General features: G+C 37.7%; 1 protein-coding gene across 1 annotated transcript in view; it reads left to right on the plus strand.

The window, feature by feature from the left end:
* Nucleotides 1-2,720: 2,720 nt before the first annotated feature.
* SESTD1 (SEC14 and spectrin domain containing 1) overlaps nt 2,721-22,714 on the plus strand; it is a 65,429-nt gene continuing 45,435 nt past the window's right edge. The window contains 5 exon segments of the mRNA XM_006083053.3: nt 2,721-2,739; nt 5,074-5,153; nt 8,216-8,324; nt 12,849-12,939; nt 17,211-17,324. Of these exon segments, the coding sequence (XP_006083115.1) occupies nt 5,099-5,153; nt 8,216-8,324; nt 12,849-12,939; nt 17,211-17,324 (369 nt within the window). The 5' untranslated portion in view covers nt 2,721-2,739; nt 5,074-5,098.

The following is a 22,714-nucleotide window of genomic DNA, read 5'->3' on the forward strand; positions in this document are numbered from 1 at the left end:
AAACCCTATATATCTCATTTTTTCAAACTAGAGGCCTGGTGCACAAAAATTTGTGCACTCGGGGGGTCCCTCAGCCCGGCCTGTGCCCTCTCGCAGTCTGGGACCCCTCAGGGGATGTCCACCTGCTGGCTTAGGCCCGCTCCCCGGGGGATCGGGCCTAAGATGGCAGTCAGACATCCCTCTGGCAGCCCAGGAGCCCTCGGAGGATGTCCACTTGCCAGCAGGGAGCTGGCCTAGGCTGCAGTTGGACATCCTTAGCACTGCTGAGGAGGCGGGAGAGGCTCCCGCCACCACCGCTGTGCTGGCAGCTATCAGCCTGGCTTGTGGCTGAGCAGAGATCCCCCTGTGGGAGTGCACTGACCACCAGGGGGAAGCTCCTGCATTGAGCATCTGCCCCCTGGTGGTCAGTGTGTGTCATAGTGACCAGTCATTCTGAGTCGTTCTGCTGTTAGGGTCAATTTGCATATTACCCTTTTATTATAGGATAGAGGCCTGGTGCACGGGTGGGGGCTGACTGGTTTGCCCTGAAGGGTGTCCTGGATCAGGGTGGGGGTCCCGCTGGGGTGCCTGGCCAGCCTGGGTGAGGGGCCAAGGGCCTTTTTCAGGCTGGCCACAGCCGCGGGCTGGAAGCAGGTATCTGGGATTTATTTATCTTCAATAATTGAAACTTTGTAGCCTTGGTCTGGCTGGAAGCCTAGGTTGCCCTTGGCAACCTAGGCTCCCAGCCCCTCCTTGAGCAGAGGCCACAGCAGCTGGAAGCAGGTATCTGGGATTTATTTATCTTCTATAATTGAAACTTTGTAGCCTTGAGCGGAGCTCAGGGCAGCGGGAACCTTGGCTTCCTCCATTGCTGGGGGCAACCCAAGCCTCCTGCTCGCTCCAGCTCTGTGGCCGCCGCCATCTAAGTTGGGTTAATTTGCATATTCGCTTCTGAGTGGCTGTGGGTGTAGCAGAGGTATGGTCAATTTGCATGCTCCTCTTTTATTAGATTAGATTACTTTTTCATCACTTTCAGGATGTTCCTTAAAAAGTTATTAAAACCACACCAATTTAGTATTTTTCCATTTGGAGGTGGTTCTGTAAAGTAATGAAGAGTTTGGATAAAGTATCTATCGCTGATGACAGAGGTAAAATGTAAGATATTTTCTGGATATCATAATTTACCAGGGTAAGTCTGTAATGAAGACTGAAACCATCTCCCTTTTTGCGCTAAGTATGTGGAGAACTTAATGGTGAAAAATTTGTTCACTTGTTGGCATAAAATCATAACCTGACTTGCAAAGCTTAGATAACACAAATTCCAAGGGTCACCTGCATTTCTCAATTCTTATGCTTTGTGGGATCATAGGAATTCCAGATGTTCTTTCTCTTGGGTGCTGATTAATTGGGTTTTATGTGGCAAGGCTTAAATCCTCAATGTATTGATGAACATTTCATTCAGAATAAATGGGAACAGATTTTTTTTAAAAAAGGAGCATTCATCTTGGCTGATGTGGCTCAGTGATTGAGCATCGACCTATGAACCAGGAGGTCACAGTTTGATTCCTGCTCAGGGCACATGCCTGGGTTGTGGGTTCGATCCCCAGTAGGGGGCATGCAGGAGGCAGCTGATCAATGATTCACTCTCTTCATTGATGTTTCTATATCTCTCCTTCTTCCTTTTCTCTCTGAAATCAATAAAAATATGTTTAAAAAAGTATTAAAATGACTGTATTTATTATCTACTGAACTCTAAATTGTAGTTTTGTTCCCTTTGCTCATCAAGTTTCTCCACTGACTAAAAGAGAACCTGATTATTGCTAACTTAAGCAGAAAAGGGATTTATTTGAAGGATGTTGTATAACTCAGGATTGATGAGAAAGATGGAGAAGTAGGTTCAGAAAATAAGAAGGAACCAAAATTTGTGTTCATATCATAGGAAAAGTCTGGTTAGGAAGCCAGTTCTATTTCTATGACAGTTGTTCCTGTGTCTGCATTATTGCCTCAAAGTTAAAATTTCTTTGTGGGAGTATCCCATTGACAGCCTAGATAAGCAGTTCTTTTGTTTCTAGCTTTCACGGGTCTGTGAGTTCAAACTACTTTTATAATAATTCTTAGGTATTATTTGCTCTTTTCACTGTGTTGGCATTTGCACTTGATATAAAAGAAATGGTGGGCAAAAGTGCTGGTGCCTTACCATGAGTTAAGGCAGTGGCACATACACACACATGCATTCTCTAAATATTTTAATTTTGCATATAGTCTAGAGCTCCATTTGTTCACTTGGCCAGAAGTCACTGGATATTTTCTGAGCTGTTTTATTGGTAGGCTGATAGCATGATGTGAGAACATTGTTACGGGAACCAGATTGCTTGGTTGTGAATCCTAACTTCCCCACCTACTAGCTGTGAGTTGTTAGGCAGCATTTAACTTCTCTAAGCTCCAGTTAACTCTTCTGTAAAATGGGAATATTAAGAGCACTTACCTTATAGAAATGTGAGGATTAAATAAGTTAATACAAATAAATCACTTAGGATAATGCATGCCTTTTTATAAACAGTTAATAAGTGTTAATCTTCATAATCATTATTATCATTATCAACTTTTCAAATTTGGTCTCTGACAAGCTGGTCACAGGAGAAGGGCCAATAGATGTAAATCTGAGCTGTCTGGTTCTTGTAGAGCTGGATTACAAACTCATCAGGTCAAGATTCTGATCTGGAAGCATGAAATGTTACTGGTTTTAGATTAATGTAAAATGTAAGCTTTTCCCTTATACTTTCTACTAATTTTATGTTAGCCTGGGCTGATGTAGAACAAAACGAATGAATAAATTGCAAACAAATATTCAAGGATAAAACTTGATAAGAATATATTGTATTTAGTTTGATAGTGTATGTTTTTTGTATATAAGTGCAAATAATGGTCTTTTTTGTTGTTGTGTACACAAAAGCTATAAAATAATATACTTGTTTAATAGCCTTATTTGTCATTATCTGACAAATATTGATTACGTTGTTTCCCTTAATAGTGGGATTTTTTTTCAGGGCAGGGCTGTGACTTTAGTTTTTAGCTCCAGTTGATAGCACAGTGCCTAAAATGGCTTAGGTTCATAGCAGGTATTTGCTGAATAAGTAATATGCTTTCATATAGAAGAGTCATATTTTCTACTCTGCTAGAAAATTATTCTTAACAGAGTATGCTTTCTGGATATTATAGGATATTAACCTATATAATAAAAGCCTAATATACTAAGTGTTCGGTCATCCGGTCAACCATCAAAGTGTAATCTGCTAATTATATGCTAAGGCTGCTCAACTGTTTGCTATTATGTGCACTAACCACCAGGGGGCAGACATTCAACTGGTCGACCAGTTGCTATGATGTGTACTGACCACCAGGAGGCAGACAGTTGACTGGTCAACTAGTTGCTGTGATGTGCACTGACCACCAGGGGGTAGATGCTCTGGTAGGTTAGCTTGCTGCTGGGTCTGGCTGATCAGGACAGAGCGAGATGGGCCAGACACGCCTTGGAGCCCTCCCGTGGTCCCTCCCTGGCTGGCCAACCTCCCGCGTCCCTCCCTGGCCCCGATTGTGCACCAGTGGGATCCCTCGGCCTGGCCTGCACCCTCTTGCAATCTAGGACCCCTTAGGGGATGTCAGAGAGCTGGTTTTGGCCTGATCCCTCAGCCAGGCTGAGGGACCCCACTGGTGCATGAATTCGTGCACCAGGCCTCTAGTAATTAATAATACCCTATTGCACATTTGAAAGTTGCTAAGAGAGTAAATCTTAAATGTTCTCATCACAGGAAAATAAATTTTTGTAGCTTTGTATGTGACAGATGTTAAGTAGACTTACTGTAGTGATCACTTTGCACTATATACAAATATTAAATCAATATGTTGTACACCTAAAACTAATATAATGTTATATGTCAATTATATCTCAGTTAAAAAGGGGGCTAAAATATTTTAAAAAGAGAGAGAGTATACTCTCACTAAATATAATGCAATTTCATGGTGTACTCCAAGGAACTGTTACTATATGTGATAATGGTGGGTGGGTGTGAGTTAGGAATGGGAAAGGAGGGATAAAATATGATAGACAATACTCCCTCAGACATGAAATTAAATATAGGTGGATAATATAGTTGAATGTTTGATTTTCTTATTTTGTCTTGTTTTAAACGTCCCACTTGCCTTGAAATCCTTTTTTGGTAGTAAACAGAGCTGGCCAAGCCTTCAGATGCCTGCCATGCTAAAGCTCCCGTTTAAGGGAAACTATCTTGTTCCTTAGCCCTTGCTGGATGGATGGTGACTCTTTGTATTTAGCCATAACCCCTGGCAGTGGCCAAGTGAACACTAGAAAACCAAACCAAGAACATTGACTTATGACTTGGTACAAAGAGATCTACTGGGCTAATCATAGTTTCCCCTGGATAATTTAAAAATACAAAATGTGGAGAGCTGGAGATAGTTGTCAGTGGGGGGCAAAAATTGAAACAGTGCATTAAGGAATATCTTGAGGTAATAAACTTGAGGGAAAGATGTGTTACCATGTATTATGGAGAAATAAAAAAAATATGAAAAATCTGAGAAAGCCATTTAATAGTGAAACTGAAAGAATTGGGTATTTGGAATTAAGTTATATAATTAATAAGGAGACCAGTAGAAAGATGACTACCTGTTTGATTAATTGATTCATTTTTTTTAAATTTCAACAGATTAATTTATTGAGTTACTACAATGTACCAGACACTTTTCTAGCCCAAGAGTATTGTTCTGAAAAACAGAGAAGACAGTGATTCTCACCTGGCTGTAACTTTGCCTGCCAGAGAATGTTCGACAGTGTTTTAGAGACATTTTGGTTGTCACAATCTAAAACGGGCAGTGCTCTGGTATTTTAGTGAATAGAGAATGCTGCCAAATATCATACAATGCACAGGACAGCTTCTTACAAAAAATAAATAAATGATACAACTCAAAGTATATGTCATGTTGAGATTTGGAAATCCTGGAATAAGCCATCATAAGTATATATTTTATGGAGTAATTACCATCTTGTGGTTGATATTTAACTTTCTGTGTTTTCAGACGTGAGGAAGTTTACTGGAGTAAAATGGAGGCCTCGGTAATATTACCCATTCTGAAGAAAAAACTAGCCTTCCTTTCAGGTATGTTTTCTTCTTTAAAATTGGAAGTTTTTGATGTATAAACTTGTTTTTTAATAAGTTTGACAGAAATGCACTTCATTTTTCTGAGATTTTTGTTTCAGAGGTATTTCTGAGGCATCTTTTAATCAGAATGGATAGCTATGCAAGCCGAATCTGTCACTGTTGTTTCTTGGCAGGCCAATTTTTATCTGTTGTGTAATTTGGTAAAATGATCTCCACAGGGTAGATGTCATGATGTCTCACTTCTTACATGAAAATGAAATAATTGATACAGTCTAAGAATAATTGACTAAATAGCATCTAAATAATTGTTTCTAAAACAGAGTAATTAGTTTGTATGATACCCTGCATCCTAGCTTGTCTTCCATCTTTCTATGAGAAGGTTTCAGTGTGCTGAGGGAATTATGAAATATCAGTTACACAGCTTTCAGTTTTTGCTGTTTGAACTTGGTTATACAGGCTTGGTTTACCTTCAGTTATTAGCGCAATGTCTGTATCAGCTAAGAAGAGTCAGAGAGAAACTGCGAGATATTTTATCAGTGTGAGAGCAGTGGTGAGTACATTGGGTGTAGTGATTTTTCTGGAATTCTGGATCACTGAGTAAATTAGCACATGCTTTAGAACAGCTACTGTGGCCAGCCTGTTTAGGGTTATTTGTATTATGTTATCTCGCTTTTTCTTTCTTACTCTTTAGATCCTATCAGAATTTTCTTGATATTTAGGCTACTAATGTCTTTTTACTTCAAAGCATATTGCAGCTCTCTGTAAATTGACGTGTTTTTCTAGGGTAGTATAATGGACAAATAAGATATTGTCTATTAGTATTATTGTTTCCTTATTTATTAACATCCATTTCCTTTTTATGAAGAATCCTCTTCCCTTACCAGTTGACACTTACAATTTTCCATTCTTTTCTGATACGAAAGGTGTTGTAGGAAACATTTTCATTCATAGTTGGTGCATTTTGTACCAGTTCAGTAGTGTGTATTTCTGTAAGTGGGCCTGCTAAAGAGAATTTACATTTAAATGTGTGTGAGGTTTTGTCAGATTGCCCTCTAACAATATTGTTTCAAAATGCCCGTTGCTCCACACCGTTGCCAAGAGTGGATATTATTACTCTTTTATAATCTTTATCACTGATATTTTGCTTCCTTATGACACTTGTCTCTGTGCAACATTTGACTGTTGACCTTACCTATCTTGAAAGTCTTTTTCCTGTCAGCTTCTGCCCTCTTTTGTGTTTGTACCAGTGATTGCTTTATTGTTTGATAGTGAAAGCTTGAGGGCATAAGGTTAAATGTAGTTTTGAATGTTAGACCTGTCCTCTGAAGACAATTCCACAGTGGGTCCGCATGCTACAGTCCAGATATGATAACCTTTTTTTTAATACCCTGCATTCTAGCTTGTCTTCCATCTTATTAATGTAGGGATAAAGATTAACATTTTTTGAGGAGAAAATGAAGCATCTCTTAGCCCACCCCTCTTGATTTTCTCTATTGACCATTAATTATTTTAACCATTAAATTAACACTTGATTTTCAAACTTGTTTAAAAATAGAGAAAAACTTTTAAAACCAAAATCATTCAGGGAATAGAGTTAGAAAACCATGGATGCAATCTGTTTTTTTAAAACTTACATTCTAGACAAAAAAAAATGTGCAATTGAAAGTCTCAATTGATTATCTATTAAGTTGAATCACTTGAAATTACCATTTATTGAGGTTAAATAAAATGGTTGAATATCAGTAATTTATATGGCTAACCTAATAAAAGGATCCTCTATGGTTCGGTACATCAAGAATTGCACTTATGCCGCTCGTAGCAGTCATCTTGTTCACACCTTTTAGATCAGGCGTGGGGAACGTCCAGCTGGCGGGCCATATAAGACCCGTGAAATCATTTGGTTTGGCCCTGTCAAGGCATTGGGGAGTTAATTAAATGTTTGACTAAATATAGCAGGCAATTTTTAAGTTGATAATTTTGTATGACCTGTAATGATGTTATAAATATACAAATGACAGAAAAAAGGTTCCCACCCCTGTTTTAGATAATATAGAATAGTTTCCAGTAGAATCTGCTGGTTTTTAGGCTTCTAAAATGGCCACAAGTGTCAGTTGCATCAGAAGGGCTTCAGAGTGAAAAGTTAGTCATATGGGGAACTTTCTTTTTTTTTTTTTAATTTTAATTAAATCTTTATTGTTCAGATTACATTTGTTCCTCTTCCCCCCCCCCCCATCCAGGTCCCATACACTCTTCCCGCCCCACCCTCTGCCCTCACTCCCCACCCACTGTCCTCATCCATAGGTGCACGATTTTTGTCCAGTCTCTTATATGGGGAACTTTCAAAGAAGCTCTGTGTGTATAAAAGTATTAGTACATTTTAATGCTAATGGAAAATTGAATAGGAGTTGAACATATCCAGGTCCCATACACTCTTCTCAGCTGGGCAGGGACTTTCTCTTTATTGCCTCATGAACAAAGAATGTCTAGCTGACCTTTGTGCGTTAACTCATATCAGTCCTCATCACAGAATGCTCTTTTGGCTTGGTTTATAAATTCTGTCATTTTCTTAAGTCTGTCCTAGGAAACATTCCACATTTATCACAGCTCCTATAATTTTCTCCATTTCTTTAATCCTTTTTTATAACACAGCCTAATAAATAAACTGTCACATTTCATACTGTTATTTCTTATGGCTTAAAGCTTTTCTTAGGTTGATTTAATTTTATTTATAAATGCTTATTGTGCTGAGCTCACAATAGGTGTTTGATAAATTGTTTAAATTAAGAAGCAGACTAGAAAGAAGAAAATTAAACTGATAATTGCTATGTGTAAGGGAAAATTTCATGGGTGAATTTTTTTCTAAATTTTATATAATTTTGCTATACTATTATGGACATTTACAGTGTATAAAATAAATAGCCATTAGGTAGTTGTTGTTTTTTTTACTGATGTCTTAAACTTGTGATCATTTTAGTAGCATTGAATCTAAATATATATTATTTGTTTAGTGCTTTAATATCTATTACATGTTAAATTTACCTTTTTTTTTTCTTTAATAGGAGGAAAGGACAGACGAAGTGGCCTCATTCTGACAATTCCATTATGCTTGGAACAGACAAATATGGATGAGCTGAGTGTCACCTTAGACTATCTACTCAGCATTCCAAGGTGACTCTTAAGGTGTCTTTTCTTAAATCTCAATATGTCTTCATTCACTTACTAATGATTCTTGCTATTGTTAAAATATACTTTGCTATCTTATCTGCTTTTATTAGCAGTGAAGTTATAATTAAAAACACTAGAATCAGTAATTTATGAAACCACAACAGATAAAATATTCTTTTTATGCTCTTCAGGCACTGAATAATATACAGATTTCCAAAATGTATGTACTGTCAACTTTTAAGGAACATGAAGATTGAGTATTTATTTATCATTGCAACTTGAGAAAACTTAGAGAAATGTGTTGAATAGAAAGTATCTTTTATTTAGTTATCTCACTATATAGATATAAGTACATCTGCAGATTTTAATTTATTGAGTGAAGGCTATTTAGAGTTTAAAACATTCTTGTTTTAAAAAATGAAAAAAATATTTATATTTTAATTCAAAGGTCTTTGGATTTTTAATTTTTATATTTTTTGGGTGAAGACAAAACTTACACGTTTCTATTTGTTTGAGCCTATCCTTCATTTCAACAACAAGGAAAACAAAAAAAGTCCTCTCCTCAACTTTTCCTCCCATCGGTGATATTTGGGGGCTGAAGTTTCTTGAGTATGCCTCCCAAAAACAATTGGATCAGAATCTCTGGAGGTCAACTCCCAGGCATCAGAATTTTGAAAAATGTCTCCAGGTTATGCCTGATTCTATAGAGCTCCAACATTTACAGAAGTTACCGTTCCATTTTTCTCAAATTTTGAATTTTTTAAAAATTCAAATTTAGATTTTAAATTGGTTCTTCCTAGTTGTAGAAAACTCATTTATGTTACAGAAGAAACATCAGAGCACAGAGGTTTAATGACTTGCCAAAAATTACACAGACATTAAGGTCGTAAGTCTTTAGTCACTCAGTAAATGAATGAGGTCCTACAGTGAACTCCTCATTGTTCTAGGTACTGAGGACATGGGTGAACAAAGCAGACCCAGTCCCTGCCCTTATCAGCCTTATTCCTTAATGGGCAAACTAATATTACAAATAAATACACAGTATATTAGATGTTCATGAAGGCTATGAACACTAGAGTTAAGAGAGAGATGGCTCGGAAAGGGTAGGTAAGTCAATATTTTACAAAATGGTAAGATTTTATCAGATGTGATTGAATTGAGGAAAAGGACCTATAGCTGTCTGATGAAAGAGCATTAAGAAAGAACATCGAAGACAGAGTGAACAGGAAGTGCGAAGGCCCTGAGGCAGAAGCAGGCTCAGCCTGTGAGACCAGTAAGGTGGCTGGAGCAGTTTGAGAGGGATAGAGTTCTGGAAGAGTGATTAGAGAGAGAGGCTGGAGTCAGTCAGGTCATAGAGGACCTTGCAGGCCATTAAGTTCTGAATGAGAAGGCAAGCCATTGCTGCATTCTGACTGAGGAGTGATCTGATTGAATCATGTTCCATTCTTAAAGGGCCTCTGTATTTAAAGCACTGTGCTGGAAGCTGCCAAGATATCAGTAAGATAATATTCTTGCTTTTTTGGGAGCATATTATCTAATGAAGATAAATTATAAACAATAATTATAATAAAAGCATGAGTGAAATTAGTGCCATTATGAAAGTATAAGCAGAGCTTTGTGAGTGGAGGAGAAGGAGCCCTTCATAGTAATCAGAGAAATTTTTAAGAGCAACAGAACACTGAGCTCAGAAATCCTTTGGCAAATAGAGTGAGTGAGCTTGTTGAGGAGTCTCTTCTCTTTTACTGCCTGTTTAACGGAGTCACCTCGCCCTCGAAAGGCTCTTAATAGAGTAGGAACAGGGAGGCGGGATTTTAATAGTTTTTTGTTGTTGTTGTTATTGTTCTTAAAATATAAACATGTTAATGGTAGTATAGGAATTTATTAGTATAGCACTGCAGCTCCTTCAACATGCCATTTATAAAGAACATAACATGCTTCTAAATTATGTATGTTGTTAAAAACAGTTTAAACTGTCACTCCACTTGTAGGAATGAAGTTAAAGAACAACAACAAAAAAACACCTTCTTCCTTGAAGTAGTTGAAATAGTGTCTTTGGATTGTGTGTGTTTTCATTTTCTATTTCAGTAAAATGTGACAAAATTATGATTAAGGGTGTTTTTAAGTACCTCAAAAAATAAATTTGGAATATTTCATGCCCTTAAGATCACTGCAGATGGTATTTGCAAGCTTCATTACTTTCTTTGTCTTAATATACAGATTAATTTAGTGTGTGCTTTGAAATATAAAAGCCTATGTAAAACTTCTTTAACAAAATGGGTTGTATAACCTGTGTCTGAGACATGCAGATGCCAGTGAGAAGAAAATACCAAATTATGGGTTGGCTCACTTCTCTTGGCTCTAGTCCCAACCAGGAAAGGCCCTCTACTAAGCAGTCTGTGTCTTAGCTCTCCCTCCTGCAAATTCCCACAATGCATTGGAAGTCCCTGACTTGCTGTCACTTCTGTGAAAACCACTCAACAGCCAGCTACCCTCTCCAGCTGGTCTCTCTTGGGCTTTTGTCCTCCCTGGGTCATCGTGTTCTTCCTAGATGTCTTGTTGGTAGGGAACTCCAGGAATTTTCTCCTTACCTGATCCCATAACCAGCAATTAGATGTCAGATTTGCTTTCCCAGTAAGTCTTTATGTATTGTTGCTAATCCAGAAGTGACTATTATATTGCCTCAGCTTCCCGCTACCCCCCCCCAACAATACTAGTAGGTCCTATATTTTGTAATACAAAATCCAAAAATAGAACACTTCAGCATTCGAGATACATAATTACTGAGATATAATTCAGATACCATGAAATTCGCATACCCTTTAAAAGGGTACCATTTAGCAGGTTTCAGTATATTCACAAGGTCGTGTGACCATCACACTGTAATTACAGAACATTTTCATCAGCCTACAAAGAAACCCTATACCTATTAGCAGGAACTCCCCTTCCTCCCCTCCTTCCAGCCTATGGTAACCACTAATTTTCTTTCTTCTGTCTCTGTGGGTTTGCCCATTTTGGATATTTTATATAAATGGAACCATATAATACATGGACTTTTGTGTCTGTCTTCTTTTCTAGGTTTATCTATGCTATATAGCATGTGTCAGTACTTTATTTTTTTCTGGTTGAATAATATTTCATTGTATGGATTATCACATTTTGTTTTTCCATTTATCAATTGATGGACATTTGGGTTATTTCTGCTTTTAGCTGTTTTGAATTATGCTGCTATGAACATTTGTGTGCAAGTTTTTTTATATGATCATATGATTCAATTTGTTCACCTGTTGCATACTTCTTGCTCTTATTTTGGAAGCTCAGGTTCTGTTCCTGCCTTTAGCAATATCATTCTTATGATCTTACTGTTTTTCATTAGAATTGGACATCACTTCTCCAAGAACCCTCTTGAGTAGCGGTTCTCAACCTGTGGGTCACGAACAATGAAAATACATCCTGCATATCAGATATTTACATTACGATTCATAACAGTAGCAAAATTACAGTTATTAAGTAGCAACGAAAATAATTTTATGGTTGGGGGTCACCACAACATGAAATGTATTAAGGGGTCCAGGCATTAGGAAGGTTGAGAACCACTGCCTTGAGGCTATTGTGAATTCTTAGAGGGATTAAGGGAGGATTAGGAAAATCCCCTCAACTGTTGGATTTAAATCTCAGGAAAGGGTCTGCTGTTTACCTTTCCTATAATGTACACAATTGGGAAAACTTTGAGTGGGGAGAGGTTTCACTATAAATCCTTGCTCTGCTAAGCAAAGAGGTAGTTTTTTCCACTGTATTGGAGGAAAGGTAATTGAGATCCCTGCATCCAATTGATTTTATAAGTAAAACAACAACAACAACAATAATAATAGAGCTATGTGGCTTGGTTTTAGAATGGAGTTTTTTTCATATAGTTGCATTTTACTAGGGTAGGCTTCTGGAAAGTGTTAGTAAGTTCTTGAGTAATAGGTAATATATAGCAATAACACTTTCCAACACACAACATAATATTTTGCTGGTCACGTGACGGAGAGTGCAAAATGAGAGCAAAGGTGGGTTAGAGATGCTGTATTCAAGCTTTGAATTACTGGGCACACTGAATGCTACCTCATCTCATTAGTTTTCTCCAAAAGAACACAAAGAGACCCATTTCCAATGGTTCAGTAATAGCTTACTTCGTTTTCTACCTGTTTTACAGTATCACTTTACAAACCTTATACTCCAGACAGAAAGAAGAGACGAGAATTACGTGTGCACTTGGCAGTCATTAGTTACCTACTTCATTGTGATCCCATTTTATAGATGAAGAAATTAAGAGACCAGTGAGACTGAAGGTTACTTTGATTTCTTGAAACGAGAAAAATAAATTGCTTAAGAAAACTCAAATGATATAGTCTTGTTGACAATGTAAACCAAACCAAGTGAGATTAATGCTGCTCCATATACAATTAAGATGTGAACTTTATTTAGAATTGTGAAGAATAAAATATGAAGTTTATTTTAATATTTTGTAGTTTTGTTTCATTTCAGTGAAAAGTGTAAGGCTAGAGGATTTACCGTGATTGTGGATGGCAGAAAATCACAGTGGAATGTGGTGAAAACAGTAGTCTTAATGCTACAGGTAATTTTATTTTTGACTATCAGAAAATGGTTTTATTTTACAACAACAGATAAGGTGATAATGGCCAATGCATTTCATTTATAGGACTGTGCCCAGGCTTCTCAGCAGCGACTGAGCTCTGAAATGCACAGCTAATTATTGGTTTGATACATTCAATTCAATTCTTGTAGGTTTGACTTTGAGGAGTAAAATAAATGTCAGCCCTATTCCAAAGGTTTGTAAATGATCAAAAATAATGTCATGTTTAAATAATTTAAGCCAGTAGGCCAGTCAGGGTAAAAGTGTGAGGGGAGACATTATCAGATTCACCTGGGAGCTTTTGCAGGCTGTAATATCTGCGTCATCCCTACTCCACCCCATTCTGATACTACAGGTAGGGAGTAGGAGTGGGTAATTCTATTCTGCAAAAGCTTCTTAGGTGGTTTTGATAAATGTCTCCCTTCTGATCCCCCCCACCCCCCTTTCCTCCACAATGCACCAAGAATCAAGATGGTCTATTTCAGTGGTCGGCAAACTGCAGCTCCTGAGCCACATGTGGCTCTTTGGCCCCTTGAGTGTGGCCACGAAGTTTCAATTGCACTGTACGTGCGAGCCCACACGTGGTATTTTGTGGAAGAGCCACACTCAAGGGGCCGCAGTTTGCCAACCACTGGTCTATTTCTTTCTAATCCAGAACTGTACTTAACAGCTGTGTCCCCAAGGACTCTAGCAGCTCACAAATTAGCATTTGTTAAACAGCTGCAATTATACAGGCCGTGATCTGATTCTAGTCTTGTGTTTTATATTGTCTTGTGCTCCTCACAGAGTACATACATGGTCCCTTGCATATAATAGGAACTTAGTAAACATTTGTTGATGTATTAGAAGCGTGTTGAGGATACTGTGATCAGAAATGGAAAAATAAAATATTTGAATAATTGAAAGGGCCAGATTGCTCTTACCTGGGTTTCCTCAGAAGGGCTTCTAGAGAAGGTAAAAATTAAGTGAGTGATATATAAGAGATTGTATAATTTAAATGAAAGAAAGTGAAAAGAGCATTTTTGGCAGCACACTGACCTTAGAGACAGCTCAAAAACAAAGCAAACACACTGAAGGGAGCTGATGGCAGGCCAGTGTGGGGGAAAGAAAAGTTGGCAGTTACACGGGATAGTGAACATTCAGTTAGGTAAATATCAGTGATATTTAAAGCAAGATCAAGACTTTTAAATGAACTAGGAAATAATTGGTAGCTGCTTCAGGATTTTGTAGAAAGGAGTATAATTTAAAAAATTAATTAACAAGGAGAATGACTCAATGTTACAGCTTTTATTTGGGATAATTAGGAAAAGGAATTCAAGGTGTGGAAACTGGTAATTTATTTTTCAGTTTTAGTGCTTACTAGAGTTTGAGTACCGTACTAAGCTTGCTATATAAATTATCTCGTTGAACTTTATTCTTAGAGCCTTGGAAGCAGGTTCTATTATCCCCAAAAGTGAACTGAGGTTCAAGGATTTTAAATAACTTAGTGAGGTTCTTGTAGTGAAAATGGAAAGAGCCACGATTGGAACTTATCAGGTCCTAAGCATGGTCTTAGCTTTATCCCTTACAAAGTTTATATTTTCCAGGTGATATATCTGAGATGGTCCCCAAATTATCTACCCATTTCCTTATTATTAACTGTTTGGTCTAAACCTTCACCATTAGAATCACTCCTTTGGCCCTGGCCAGGTAGCTCAGTTGGATAGAGCATTGTCCTGATAGGCCAAAGTTGTGGGTTCTGTCTCCAGTCAGGGCACATTCAAGAATCAAACAATGAGTGCATAAATAAGCAGAACAACAAAAATTGGTTTTACTCTTACTTTCTCCCTTTTTCTCTAAAATTAATAAATAAAAATTTGGAAAAATAAAAAAGAATCACTCCATTGTATTGAAAAAAACATAGCCTCCTGAGGATCAGTTTTTAACAGAGCACAGATTAGTGCCCTACCATTACTTTTTCTGTCAAATATGTTCCCAGCACTGTTAAATTCCAAACACTGAAGATGAATTCTTCTCTGTCAAAGTTGTTAAAGTAACTATTAGGTGAGAAATCCATTAATTATGACCTGTGTTCTTCCTTTCATCCTGTTATTCAACTATGTCACAGATGCACTGGGGCTTGCTGTCTGAACTGGACTTTGATCAGTGGCAGTTCTGAAGAACAATCAATGGCTGATTTAATCCCTTCTTATGATTTCTTTTCTGATAGGTATTTTAACAACTTTTGGATTTATTAATAGTTAACATTTTCAGAAATTGCAATGGCCTGTTGTTTGCTCCTAATCAAACATTTTCTACATACAAAGTCTCTCATTGCTTTTATTTCAGAAGGTACTGGTATCAGTTGTTTGGGAGCCCAGAACTTAGTGCTGGCTCTCCCTAGGGCTAATATTCTCTCAGAGGGGTGGCTTGGTTTCTCTTGTTTCTCACAGCTTTAATATTTAATGATTTTGAAATAATAATCTTTCACTAGCCAGTATATGAATAAACTTTAATCTACCTTAAACTTCTTGTCCCTCTGATAAACGTTTTGATTTGATTTTTAATAAAATGGAAATTAATAAAATATTGTACTTAGTTTATTCACAGCCCAGTCGTTGCAGGGAACACTAGGTTTGTGATGTGTCCAGTGCCATGTTTTAAGTAGGAAGGTCTTTGTTGTTCCCTAATTAATAATAACATTATTATTATTATATTATCATTATTCAATTATGCCATTTATGGTGTAGAATATAAATTTGTGGTTGTTGGTTCCTGGAGTTTGTAAATAAAGTTTTATTGGAACTTAGCCACACTCATTTGTTTACATATTGCTTATGTCTTCTTTTATACTACAGGGACAGAATTTTAAATAGTTGCAACATAGACTGTATTGCATGCAAAGCCAAAATATTTATTATCTGGCCCTTCAGAAAGAATTTACTGACCCCTGGTCTAGAAGATTTGAAATGGTGTGGTAGAACTTTTTTAGAGTCAGACAGGCCTGGTTTCTATTACAGCGCCATCACTTAACTCTTATTATGGATAAGTTACTTTAGTTCTCTGAAGCTCAATTTATTCTTCTGTAAAGTTGGGAGGATGAAAGCCACTTATTAATGCAAATTCATTTATTCAATAAATATATATATATGGAATATCCTCTATATGCCACGCACATAGGAGTGACATGATAGATAAGGTACCTGCCATTGGGCAGCTTATGTTCTACTGGAAGAGTTAGACAATAAGCAGGAAAATCACTAAATAATGAAACATCAGATAGTGGTAAATACTAGGAAGAAAAATGCAGTGGTAAAAGGAGACTGAGCCAGTGGTGCTATGTTAGGTGGGGTGGTTAGTGAAGAGGGAATATTAGAATAGAATCCTATATGAACTGAGGGAGCATTCCGATATGGGACAAAGAACATTCCAGACAGGAAACATCAAGGCAAAAGTCCTGAGGTGGGAATAGACTTCTTACATTCCAGGAGCAGCAAGGCCAGCATAACTGTGGGGGAGGAGTGAGCTGAGGAGAAAGGTATGAGATGAGGTCTGAGAGGTCACTGCCCTGGAGGACCTTCTAGACCTTGGTAAGAGGTAGAGAATATTTCAAAGGCTGACTAGTTTGGGATATTAGCAGTGTAGGTCATAGAAACGGGCAAATTTAAGATATGTATAAGGAGCTTGCTGATAAAATATACATGGGATATTTATACATGGATAAATGTTAATTTCCATTTTTAGGTAATATGAATAACCATATCTATTAAATGTGAAATTGTATTTGTCAAAGATTAGCTTTGTCCTTGTTAAGTTAATAATCATGCAGAATCTTTTTTGTATAGTGACCTGTAAGAAACTTATTTTGTGAGAAAATTGATTTTACATTATTTGAAGAATTTCTCCAAGAAAATTGGGTTAGAAAAAAGAAATTTTATAATTTTCCAACTAAAAATTGTCTTGCAGTTTAATCTATACATATTCCTGTTTGAGAGATTCAGTGAAACAAAAATAACTAACATGTACTGTGTGTATTGCTGTTTATCTTCACAATGGAATACTGTAATCTTTTCTGAGTCAGCTTGTCTTTCAAGTATTTCGTTATTGCCATATATGTTTTGAAGTTTGGAGTATTTCTTCTACTTTATTATTTTAATTATTTTCCAAAGGTCTCTTAACTACTTAGCCTAATCATGAATATCTAATAATTTATAACTTTAATAAACTATTCATTTTACATGTATAATTTATAATTATTTTTTTATATTTTACAGAATGTTGTTCCAGCTGAGGTGTCCCTTGTTTGTGTGGTAAAGCCAGATGAATTCTGGGATAAGAAAGTAACACATTTTTGCTTTTGGAAAGAAAAGGATAGACTTGGCTTTGAGGTAAATATAGGAGTGTGTTATATCTTTAAATATAGCGTTTGCTGGTATTGTTTTGTTTGTGCAGCTTTGGATACTATGCAGTGTGTAAGTAATGCTTCCTCAGTGCCTAAGCAATGATCAGTAAGTATATAGTCAGCATTCAGATACTTGTTGAATGAATTATGGTGCTTTGTCAAAGACCACAAATGCTTTCTTATTTTCATTTATATCACTCTTTGTTAACTCCTTTGAATAAGTAGAAACTTTTTAGTCAAAAAGTTTTTGTGAATTACTACAGGACATTTAAGTCATACTAGGAAATCATAGATATTTTGTAATTGAGGTCAGAGCATATTTTATATGATATGCCAATTTTTTTATTTTTTATTTTTAGTATCTGGTTTGGTTTTGATACATGAACACCATTACCCATCCTTTCCTATTGACATTTCTCTCTCCCTCTCACTTTCCTTGCGTGCAAGTACATCTTATTGTAGATCAGGAAGAAGTCCAAAGATGAAATAGAAATTTAAACAATTCTGTCATATTTTTCCTTCCACAACCTGTTTATCCCAGCTTCCTAGTAGGAGAGTTGATAGATACTAAACTTTATATCGGTTAAATAAAATATGGAAGCTTTGCAAGGTGTACAAAGCCCAACTCTTACCCTATAAATATAGAGCCTTCAGTGCTTGTACAAGTCAGACAATTAATACTCATTTGGACCTTGCTATACTATAACACATGTTTATTTTCAATAAAGTCAGTGTCAGTGGATGTTTGGTCTGGAGGTAAGGTCCCTAAGGTGTCTGAGAAAGATTTAAGAAAGCCTGGTTAATTCTTTTTTTAAAAAAATATATTTTATTGATTTTTTACAGAGAGGAAGGGAGAGGGATAGAGAGTTAGAAACATTGATGAGAGAGAAACATCGATCAGCTGCCTCCTGCACACTCCCCACTGGGGATGTGCCCACAACCAAGGTACATGCCCTTGACCGGAATCGAACCCGGGACCCTTGAGTCCGAAGGCCGATGCTCTATCCACTGAGCCAAACTGGTTAGGGCTAGCCTGGTTAATTCTTAAATGAGGTAGCTTGGAATGTCTTAAAATGAGTGATTTTTTTTTCTTCACTTAAAGATTAGGTTATGATTTACAAGCAATAAAACTTATCCATTTTAGTGTACAGTTTTGAGAGTTTTGACAAACATAAACAGGTGTGTAACCACATCACAATCAGGAAATATCTCATCACTCCAAAAATTTCCATCACGCTTCTTTGTAGTCAACTCCTTCTTCCATCTCTAGTCCCTGACAACTACTGAACTGTTTTCTGCCCCTATAGTTTTGCCTTTTCTAGAATGTCATAGAAGTGGAATGACACAGTATGTAACATTTTTAATCTGTCTTTTTTCACATACCCATTTGCACTTGAGATTCATCCATGTTGTATTGATAGTTCTTATTATTTAGTTATAGTATTCCATTGTGAAGGTGTACCACAGTTTGTGTATCCATTCCCCAGGTTGTGTTCAGTTTTTAGTGATTACAAATAAAGTACTATAAACATTCCTGTATAGGCTTTTATATGAATTTTTTATCTTGAGGGGTAAAATACTTAGGAATGGGATTGGTGGGCCATATGGTAAGTATATATTTAACTTTATAAAACACTTCCAAATTAGAATTTCAAAGCGGCTGTATAATTGTGCATTCCCACCAGCAAAGTATGAAATTCCCATTCTTGTTAGCACTTGGTATTATTGTCAGTTTTTGTTTGTTTGTTGAGATTATAGTTATTCTAGTGGGTGTGTAGAGGTGTATCGTTTTGGTTTTAACTTGTATCTCTCTAATGACTAATGATACAAGTAAGTATATTTTCAAATGTTTATATATCATTATTTACCTTCTTTGGTGGTAAACATTTTTGCCCATTTAAAAATAAATAAATAAGGTCTTTGTTTTCTTGCTATTAAAATATGAGAGTTCTATACGTATTTGGATAAAGGTCTTTTATGAGCTATGTAATTTGCAAATGTTACGTCTCAGTCTGTCATTTGCCTTTCAAGATCTTAACAGCATGTTTCAAGAAGTTTTTAACTTTGATTAAGTGCAGCTTTTTAAAAAAATATATTTTATTGATTTTTTTATAGAGCGGAGGGGAGAGAGATAGAGAGAAACATCGATAAGAGAGAAACATCGATCAGCTGCCTCCTGCACACCTCCTACTGGGGATGTGCCCGCAACCAAGGTATATGCCCTTGACCGGAATCAAACCTGGGACCCTTCAGTCCGCAGGCTGACGCTCTATCCACCGAGTCAAACCGGCTAGGGCTGAAGTGCAGCTTTAAATTTTTTTTTTTTTATGAACAAGGCTTTTTGTGCTGTAGCTGAGAAATTTTTGCCTAACCTAAGGTCACAAAGATTTCTCTTAGCCCTAGCTGGTTTGGCTCAGTGGATAGAGCGTTAGCCTGCTGACTAAAGGGTCCTGGGTTTGATTGCCCTCAAGGGTACATGCCTGGGTTGTGGGTTTGATCCCCAATAGGGGGAGTGTAGGAAGCAGCTGATCAATGATTCTTTCTCTGTCTGTCTCCCTTTTCTCTCTGAAATCAATAAAAATATATTTAAAAAAAAAGTCTCGTATATTTTAGGTTTTATATTTAGATCTATGATCCATTTGAGTTAACAGTTGTGTCAAGTTATTATCTGATAATATATGTTTCATGACTTTGGTTATTGTTAATTTGTGCAAGTTATTTTTTGACTCAGTATATGGTCTATCTTGATTTCCTTGTATGTGACAAGAATGTGTGTTTGCCATTGTGTTGGAGTGACCCATGACTGTCAAGATGGTTCATAATGTGATTTCAAATTGTTGTGTGTGTGTGTGTGTGTGTGTGTATGTGTTTCAGTTTGGGTATTTTCTATTGATCCATTTTCAAGTTCATTGTTTCTTGGCTGTGTTGAGTTTGTTAATGAAGCAAACTTACTAAATCTCTGTTGCCATGTTTTTGTTTTCTGTAATTTATGTTTGACCCTTTCTTGTAGTGTCTACTCTTTGCTGAGATTCCCCATTTTTTCTGCAGTTTGTCCATGAGAAACTTTAGCATCCTATATAATAAAAGCCTAATATGCTAAGTGTCCATTTGTCCTGTTGGCCATTCAACCAATCAAAGCGTAATATGCTAATGATACGTTAAGGCCAATTAACTGCTTGCTATGATGTGCACTGACCACCAGGAGGCAGACGCTCCAACCAGTAGGTTAGCTTGCTGCTGGGGTCTGGCTGATCGGGACTGAGCGAGACATGCTGGACACACCCTGGAGCCCTCCCATGGTCCCTCCCCAGCTGGCCAACCTCCTGCGTCTCTCCCCAGGCCTGATCGTGCACCGATGGGGTCCCTCAGCCTGGCCTGCTCCCTCTTGCAATCCAGACTGAGGGCGCCCCCTCTCCCCGAGTGCATGAGTTTCGTGCACCGGGCCTCTAGTATATTATAATAATCTTAAATTCCCTACCTGACATTTTTTATATCTGGGTCTGCCTCATTCTGGTTATGTTGTTTGCTTGTTTATTGGCAGTGGGTTGTTTTCTTTCTTGCCTTTTGTGTGCCTTGTTATTTTTTGTTGGATTTTGGACATCTTGTTTAGGACAGTAGCAATTGAGGCAAATGGTATTTGTGCTTGCATATGGGCCCATCTTGTCTTTTACAAGGCCTTTTAGTGGGGCACGGGAAGGGTTGGTGGGTTGAGCTGAGTTGAGTTGGCTTTTGTTGTTGCTATTTTCCTCAGTGTACCACAGGCTTCAAGTCCCTCTGGCTGCTTTGTGTTGAAGATGTGGGCTGGTTTGCCAGAGCGGTTTGTTTTTATAATACAGGGTGGTACAAAAGTAGGTTTATAGTTATGAGTTTGCAAAACCCAGAGTTTATTCTTGTATTATTATTTATTAGTTATTGTGTTATTTTCCATAACATTTGTGAACCTATTTTTGCCCCACCCCGTTAGTATTCCACCTTCAGCTCTTGGTTTTTTCTTTGCACCTGTGTGTCTCAGAGAAGGTTTCTCTTTGCACTGCTGACTTTCCCTCAGCAGTAGACTGCTGTTACTTGTTACTCAGTGTTTATCAGAGGGACATTCTCTGTTCTGATACAGCTTCCGTCTTAGGCAAGCTCTGTAATGGTGAGTCCAATGGTTAGGGCCCCCTTAGTGGTGTTGCCCTTTCCCCAACTTCAGGGGGCCTCTGTAATCTGGGCTCATAATATATTCCTGCCAATAATAGGATAGAAGGTTCTTCTTTTCTCTTCCTCCAGCTGCAGTGGGGCTTTACTAGTACTTGTGCCCTAAAGCCAGTCTATCAACCTTATCTGAGCACCTGAAGGTTGTTTTTTTTTAAATATATTTTATTGATTTTTTACAGAGAGGAAGGGAGAGGGATGGAGAGTCAGAAACATCGATGAGAGAGAAACATCGATCAGCTGCCTCCTGCACACCCCCTACTGGGGATGTGCCCGCAACCAAGGTACATGCCCTTGACCAGAATCGAACCCGGGACCCTTGAGTCCGCAGGCCGATGCTCTATCCACTGAGCCAAACCGGTTACGGCTGAAGGTTTTTGTTCTTTTGGAGAGGTAAGAGTTGAAGAATCTAGGCTGTGCATCAACTTCATGCCTTTCCCATAGTGGCTGCTGCTGCCTTCTCTAAGGCCTCTACTCTGAGAGAGGCTGTGCTGAAGTTTCTTAACTACTCCCAATCTTCCTCTGGAGTCCCTGGCAAGTCTGTGGAGAGGAGCCTGCAAATGAGTTTGAATTCTTGTGGCAGCACCTCCCAGGGCTCTGCAACTTTGATACTAGCCCACTTTTGACCTTGAGCATTTCATTTCAAATGTTAGCTGAATTCTTTCCTGGCTTGTATGGAGTCTAGCATTTTCTCCAGATAAACAAGTGTTCCGGCTCCATCCGTTCTTGAAGGTGCAAGTCTTTCCTTAGATTTCAGGTTAATTGGTTTCCCTGTGAACTTAACTTTCATGGATTCAAGAAAAGTTGTGATTTTTCAGATAAACTTGCACTGTTTTGTTGTTGTTCTTGTAAGGGTTGGAGCAATGCTCTTCCCATCTCTATTTTTTTGTTAATCCTCACCCAAGGATATTTTTTCCATTGATTTTTAGAGAGAGTAGAAGGACATTGATGTGAGAGAGACACATCGATTGGTTTCCTCCCACACGTGCTCGGACCAGGGCCAGGGATCGAGTCTGCAACTGAGGTACATGCCCTTGACCAGAATCGATCCCAGGACCCTTCAGTCTGTGGGACCACACTCTAACCACTGAGTCAAACCGGCTAGGGCTCTTTCCGCCTTTTTACATGCTAAGCAGAAGTCAGATGTTTTGTTTTTCACTTTTATGTTTCAGCTTTTGTCAT

The sequence above is a fragment of the Myotis lucifugus genome, unplaced genomic scaffold (assembly GCF_000147115.1).
Source record: "Myotis lucifugus unplaced genomic scaffold, Myoluc2.0 scaffold_5, whole genome shotgun sequence".
Taxonomy (NCBI): domain Eukaryota; kingdom Metazoa; phylum Chordata; class Mammalia; order Chiroptera; family Vespertilionidae; genus Myotis; species Myotis lucifugus.